This window comes from Gracilinanus agilis, chromosome 6, assembly GCF_016433145.1.
Source record: "Gracilinanus agilis isolate LMUSP501 chromosome 6, AgileGrace, whole genome shotgun sequence".
Taxonomy (NCBI): Eukaryota; Metazoa; Chordata; class Mammalia; order Didelphimorphia; family Didelphidae; genus Gracilinanus; species Gracilinanus agilis.
The window spans coordinates 273,484,100-273,492,047 of record NC_058135.1 but is presented as its reverse complement, the minus strand read 5'-3'; the positions used below and the strand labels follow the sequence as shown (position 1 = coordinate 273,492,047).

General features: G+C 35.6%; 1 protein-coding gene across 1 annotated transcript; it reads left to right on the top strand.

The window, feature by feature from the left end:
* Nucleotides 1-510: 510 nt before the first annotated feature.
* LOC123252601 (vomeronasal type-1 receptor 1-like) lies at nucleotides 511-1,410 on the top strand. Its single transcript, XM_044681876.1, has one exon. It carries the CDS (start codon nucleotides 511-513, stop codon nucleotides 1,408-1,410), a length of 900 nt encoding a protein of 299 aa, XP_044537811.1.
* Nucleotides 1,411-7,948: the final 6,538 nt, after the last annotated feature.

Sequence of the window (7,948 nt, the reverse complement as noted above, 5' to 3'; positions counted from 1 at the left end):
ATACTAAGAAAAAACAGGCTTAGAAGTCATCCTGTTATTGTTGTTTTCTCAATTAGCCAAATTGACAGTTTTCTTGGCAATGAAATTGGAGTGGTTTGTCATCTGATTCTCCAATTCATTTTTCATATGAAGAATTAGACAAACAGGGTAAAGTGATTTACTCAGGGTCAGAGATCTAGGAAGTTTCCAAGGCTGAATTTGAAGACAACTTCTAACAACTTCAAGCCCACCAATCTATTCGCTTGGACAGCACCACGTAGCTGTCCAGAGGAATCAAAAATAGAGGGAAATGGAATGGCAAAATGTTTTTAATCTAAGAAGTCAATTTTGGGTTTTAATAGTTAATCAGCACCCACTACCTGAGAAAATTTATTGATCTTTATATGGGAGATCAGAAGATTATGGGATTTCAATGGGAAAATCTCAGTTTTTAATAAGAATAATGCCATATGTTTCTTCATAGGTCATATTTTATTTAACAGCAAATCCTTTTCACAAAAGAGACAAAGAATGCTGACTTATGATGAAATTCTGGGGATAGCATACTTGCACCTAACTGGACTTGGATTCTTAGGGAATTGTATCCTCATATTCCTAAACGCCATTAATTTCTTCACTGATCATAAAATAAGACCTAAAAAACTACTTATCATCCATTTGTCTTTTTCCAATGCTGTGTTGCTTCTCTTTAGGGGAATACCCACTACAACAAGGCTTTGGGGGGTGAAATGTTTCCTAAATAACCTTGAGATTGGTATAATAACATACATTCAGACAACATCCCGGAGCCTTTCTCTATGTAGCACTTGCCTCTTGAGTGCCTTCCAAGCCATCACTATTAGTCCCAGTGGCTCCAGATGGGCAGAACTCAAAATGAAAGCACCAAAGTACATCATGCCAAGCATTCTTCTTTGCTGGGTTTTCTATCTACTATTAGATATGTCTGTACTGCTATACGTACCTGGTATAATGAACACTACAGACAGTACAGATGGATGCAATACTGGCTATCGCTCTCTAGATGTGCATAACAAAAATCATACAAAACTTATAATCATAACATATATACATCATATTTTGCTTCTGTGTCTCATGACATGTTCTAGTGTTTACATGGTCTTAATCCTACACAGGCACAAGAAGAGTGTTAATCATATTCATAGTAATAGCCTCTTCATAAAAACATCACCTGAAACCAGAGCCACCCAAACAATTCTGATTCTAGTGGGAACCTTTGTTTTGTTTAATGTGATCAGTCCTGTTTTTATTATACATGTGTTCTATACTAAATTCATAAGCAATTGGATGATACACACCTCAGTCTTTCTCTCTCTGGGATATCCAACAATCAGCCCTTTTATTTTGATCAACATTGAAAACCAGATCCCCAAGACTTGTGTTCATCAATAGGTTGATAAACTACTGGTTCCCCATCATCCTGAAATACAGATTCACAGAGAAAACTTCTATAGGTATAGAAACTTGAAATGTTTCTGCTGAAAGGAACATCTAAGCCAATCATTTCACAGATTCCTGAAATTGAGGTCCAGGTTCAATGTATCATCAAGAAATGTTTGTATTCTCAACCTCTCTCATTTCCATATTTGACAACTCCACAAAAAACTCAAAAGCATCGAAATCTTCCTTAAAGAACAGTTACTCTTCTAGGCTGAGATTGTGAGAACTTTCTTAGGATTATTTGATATGAATTCCTTTTTCTTTTATTTCCATTTCACTTCTCCCTTTGAAGCATTATTCCCAAGATATCATGACAGTGAACCCCTCTGCTGGTATTCCCTGATCTTCTTTAGCTAGATATACCTCTCCTTATAATCTTGGTAATTTAATCTCCTGAATGAATTTGCAAATAAGGAACTCATCATTGTTCATAAAGGATAAATCTTTTCCAATTCCAGGTATTATTCAATCATTTTTCAGTCATGAAAAAACTCATTTTGAGTTTTCTGGGAAGATACTGAATTAGTCTGCAACTTCATTCTCCAGGTCATTTTTCATATAAAGAAACTAAGATAAACATGATTAAGTGACTTGCCTAAAGTAACACAGCTAGTAACTGTCTGAGGTCATATTTGATCTAAGAAAGAGTAGTCTTTCTGACTCCAGACCCCTCACTTTACCCAATGTGACACCTACCTGTACTCCAGAAATATATTTGTCATTAATAGAGGGAAACACAATCTACCCAGTCCCTCTTGCTCAAAACGAGAGTCATCATGGATAATTCAGTCTCACCCTCCAATATCCAATGATTTTCCAATGCCTGTTAACTTTACCTTTGCAACATCTCTTGAACATATCCTTCTTTTCTGTCACATTGACACCAGTCTAATATAGGCCTTCATCTCCTCAAGTCAAAATTATTATCCTGCTGTTGATTCAATCTTTCTCTAGTTTTTCTCACTCAAAACTATAATCCATTTAGTCACTAAAGTGATTTTCTAAAATCTCAGGTCTACTCATGTTACTTCCCCTCAGTAAACCCCTGTGGCATTATACTGGCTCCAGGAACAGATATAAATTCCTTGTTTGATATTCAAAGACCTTTGTACCTAGCTCCCTCCTAGGTTTCCAGTCCACTTATGCCTGATTCCCTGTTCTATACTCTTCATTCTAATGACATTTATCCCTTGGCTGTTTCATAAACAAGACATTCCTTCATTCAGCTACAGGCATTTTCCCAACTGTCTCCCATGTCTAGAATTACTCCTATCCCATATTTGAAATACTGACCTCCATAGCTTCCTTTAAGTCACATCTAAAGTCCCACCTTCTATTAAAATGGTCAACAAGGAGACCAAGCTATCACTCTTTGCAGATGATATGATGGTCTCCTTAAAGAATCCTAGAGAATCAACTAAAAAAGCTAGTGGAAATAATCAACATCTTTAGCAAAGTTGCAGAATACAAAATAAACCCACATAAATCATCAGCATTTCCATATATTTCCAACAAATCCTAGCTGCAAGAGATAGAAAGAGAAATTCCATTTAAAATCACCCTAAAATAAATAAAATACTTAGGAATCTATCTGCCAAGACATACAAAGGAATTATACAAACACAATTACAATACACTTTCCACACAATTAAAACTAGATCTAAACAATTGGAAAAACCTTAATTACTCATTGGTAGGATGAGCTAACATAATACAAATGACAATCCTACCCTAATTTATTTATTTATTTAGTCCATACCTATTAAAGTACCAAGAAACTTTTTTTAACTGAATTAGAAAAAATTATAATAAAGTTCATTTGCAAGAACAAAAGATCAAGAATATTAAGGGAAATAATGGAAAAGAATGTGAAAGAAGGTGGCCTAGCAGTACTAGATCTTAAACTGTACTATAAAGTAATGGTTATCAAAGCAATATGCTACTGGCTAAGAGACAGAAGGGAGGATCAGTGAATAGACTTGGGGTAAGTGACCTCAGCAAGACAGTGTATGATAAACCCAAAGAGCCTAGCTTTGGGGACAAAAATCCACTATTTTATGAAAACTGCCGAGAAAATTAAAAAACAATATGGGAGAGATTAAGTTTAGATCAACATCTCACACTCTACACCAACATAAACTCAGAATGGGTCAATGACTTGAATATAAGGGAAGTATAAGCAAATTAATTGAACACAGAATAGTATATTTGTCAGATCTTTCAGAAAGGAAAGATTTTAAGACAAAGCAAGAGTTAGAAAAATTACAAAATGTACAATAAATAATTCTGATTACAGTAAATTAAAAATGTTTTGTACAAACAAAACCAATGCAACCAAAATTAGAAGGGAAGCAACAAATTGGAAAAAAATCTTTATAACAAAAAACCTCTGACGAAGGTCTAATTATTCAAATTTGTAAGGAGGTAAATCAATTGTACAAAAAAATCAAACCATTCCTCAACTGATAAATGGGCAAGGGACATGAATAGACATTAATTAATGCATTGCTGGTGGAGTTGTAAATTGATCCAACCATTCTGAATGGCAATTTGGAACTATTCCCAAAGAGCACTAAAAGACTGGCTGCCCTTTGATCCAGCCATACCATTGCTTGGTTTATACCTCAAAGATATCATAAGATAAAAGACTTGTACAAAAATATTTGTGGTGGCAAAAAACTGGAAAACAAGGATATGCCTTTCAATTGAGGAATACTTGAACAAATTGTGCTGTTTGTGATGGAATATTATTGTACTCAAAGGAATAATTGCCAGGAGCCTCTAAGAGAAATAAGGATCTACATCAGGATCCATCAAGTCAAGGTAAATGGCAAACCCTTACATTGATTCCTATTGTCTGAAAATCAGGCCACAGGATGGATGGATACCCAATCAGACTCCTCTGTGGGACTCTCTTCTGACCAACATTTTTTATTATTAAAATTACTACAATATATATTTTTAGGATAGCCTCAAGTTTTATAGTATAGATATAAAATTTCTTTATAGAGATCCATTCATAGAATTCCCATTATATATTTCTCCTTAATACTCTATAATAAATCAGCATTTAATGAGTTAATAGTTACACCCTCAGTGAAATAGAAGAAGCTGCTCTTTTCTCTGTCTTAGAGTTTGAAGGTCACAGATAGGCAAAATAAAAATACCTTTTTGCCTCAATCCTTTCTCACTCTGAATTTAACCCTATGAAACCAAAATATTCTCACACTTTACCACTTTCCCATGTTAGAATTGTTCCCTCCCCCCAGAATTTGGGGGTTCTCACACTCTATTCCACTTTTAAAATATGTTGAAGGTTCTTTTTGTAAAAATAAAACTCAGATAACATAAGGTCTTGGTAGCCTTGAAGACTGTTTAGACTAGGTATGTGCAGAAATATGTATTGTGTGCCAAAATTTAATGTGACCAGTATGACCTTGATTTTTTTCTCTGTTTTGAATTTGAAATATAAATTTTCCCAGCATTTGTGTGACTGTGAGAGAAAGGTATAAAAATAAAGATTCTACAGGAAGTGGCAGAGAACAGCTTCTGGAAAACCACTGTATCTCCAACTCTCTCTTCCTCCATCTCAGCTAAACCATCACACCTCTCAAGATAACTGGAAACTGCTGGCTGGTTTCCAGCAAATCATGAACTGAAGGAATTCCACGTGAACTGGAATGACTTCCAGCAATTGATGCAAAGTGAAAGGAGTTGAAGCAGGAGAACATTATACACAGAGGCAGATACACTGTTGCAAAATTGAATGTAATAGACTTCTCTACTAGTAACAATGCAATGATCCAGGACAACTATGAGGGACCTCTGAGAAAGAACACTATCCACATTCAGAAGAAGAACTATGGGAATAGAAACAGAGAAGAAAAAAAAATTGCCTGATCACATGGGTGGATGGGGATATAATCAGGGGTATTGACTCAAAATGAGCAACCTAGCGCAAATATCAGTAATATGGAAATTGGTCTTGTTCAACATATGTGAAACCCAGTGGAATTGTGTGTTGCCTATGGGAGGGGTTGAGGAAAGGAGAGGGATAGAACATGAATCCTAAAACCATGAGAAAATGTTCTAAATTACTTAAATAAATAAAAAATTTTAAATTAAAGTCCCACCTTCTTGGTCTATTATTGTTAGATTTCAAACTATATTACAAAGCAGTAATCAAGAAAACAACCTGTGATTATCTAAGAAATAAAGTATTGGATGAATAGAATAGAGTAGGTAGGGACACAATACATAGTAATAAATAACCATAATAATCTATTAATTGATAAATGCAGAGATCCAAACTTTTCATGCAAGAACTCACTATTTGACAAAAATAAGTATTGATTCTAGGGAAAATAAGAGTGGTAAGGGTTAGTTAATTGAGGTTAAGTGACTTTACCAGGGTCACATAGCTAGAAAGTGTCTGAGATCATATATGAATCTGGGGCCTTCTACCCACTCTGGTGTTCTACCCACTGTGCTACCTAACTGCCTCCACCAACCACTCTTAAATATAGTGCCTTCCCTTTATGGATTATTTCTTATTTATCCTATAGTTAGCTTGCTTTATATATTCATTTGCAATTTATTATATTTTAAACTTCTTGAGGTCAATGACTTGACTTTCTGGGCAAAGACACATAATTGGTTTGCCCATTCTTTCTCTAGCTCATTATACACAAGAGGAAACTCAGGCAAACAAGGTAAAGTGACTTGCCCTGAATCACATAACTACTAAGTGAGACCAGAATTGAATTCAAGAAGGGAAGTTTTCCTGATTTAAGGTCCTGAACTCTATCCACAGAAGAAGCCTGCTTGCAAAGATGGTGGCTCTGGTGGGTGGCAGGTGGGCTAAGGTTTTAGAAACCTCACTTGACCACAATGCAGAATGGCATGGCTATGAGTGGATTCTATTAAACCTTTAATGTCTTTCTTGTCTCCAAAGATGCAAAAAAAGAAACATTTTGGAAATGTGTGAAAAAGGAAAGTTTACCAGTGATTGAAAATGAAACCTAAAAAGTTGTAGTCACACTGGCTCCAGAAGATAGTGTTTTGACTAAAATTGTGTTGATGCCATTCATTTGTTTATATAAAACTTTCATAATTCTATTGCTCAGATTATCATTTAAATACTTTTAAAATGTATAGTATAAATATATGTCATATTTGTACTAGTTATGTATATGTTGGACAATTATTGCACAGTTTAGTTGCTAATCATTGGGAAGTTTATTGTATTTTGTTGAAAAGGAAAAAACTTCAAGCTTTTAGTCATATTTTTTCATTATATTGGAATGAGGTCCAGTATTTAATGGCAAAGGAAAAGAATACATTTTCTGCTATTAAAATCTTAAATGAAAGTTAGAATAGCAACAAATTAAATATGGATAACAATTATTGACTTTCCTGGCAGTAGGCTAGCTTGAATGTTTTCTTTGGGGTGTATAGAAGCTGCTGCTGGTCAGACTAAGACTTTTAAATCTCTTAAACTCAGCTGTGGTATGGAGAGCAGGCACACTTTAGTCAAAGCATTTCAGCAGTGTGTTAATCCAGGTTCAGGGTAACAAATAGTGCATAAACTCATCAGTGGGTTAGGTAGTACCTTAAGCATGGGGGCACTTCCTACAGAGGAATGAGTAGCTAAGAACAGTTTGTTCCAGTGTCCAAGAAAACACCTGAGGCAAGCTCTGTGGAGTGATTAGAGCTTAGTCAGACATCAAAGACACCACTAAAGTCATCCACTGTGCCCTGGTCTATTTCTAGTGGCCTTGATTTTGTCTTGTCCCTGGAATTAGATTACTCTGGAATAGAAAGTAGGATTGACAATTTTGTGCAACTCTACTTTAAATCCAATTCACCTACAAGTGAAAACATTACCCCATGATATCATTAGTCCTCTTTCAAAACAAAGAAGAGATAACAAGAATTTTTTTTCCAAGTTTAGTACAGAGAGGGGGGACATAACAGTTTTGCAGGATTTGGCTGAGTTCTTATGTCAGTTAGGAGTTTATAATCTTGGGAAAGAGTTTCAGTTGGACCTGGGAACTCGTGGAGGGAACCAGGGCCAGCTGAAGCTCCTTCTTCTCCTTCTTGAGATTGAAAACCTAGCCTAGGTTTGGAGTGTTTTTTGAGATTTGTTAATTTAAATAAAACCTTTGAATCTCCATACCCTTCCTCATTTTCCTACCTTAATTTTCCTTACCCAAATGTATGATAGGAGTGAACAAGGAGAGTGAATGAGAGAGTTAGTTCAAATCTGTGAGAGTTTAGCTCTACCTTGCAGTAATTTATCTAGAGAGGTTTTGTAGCCATTATCCTAAGCCCTTTTGATTTCAAAATCATCTTGAGAGGGGGCAGCTGAGTAGCTCAGTGGATTGAGAGCCAGGCCTAGAGAAGGGAGGTCCTAGGTTCAAATCTGGCCTCAGACACTTCTCAGCTGAGTGAACTTGGGAAAGTCACTTGACCCCCATTGCCTACCCGT

Bases quoted from the DNA above. Each gene is read 5' to 3' on its own strand.
- LOC123252601 (XM_044681876.1), top strand. From the start codon at position 511: ATGCTGACTTATGATGAAATTCTGGGGATAGCATACTTGCACCTAACT.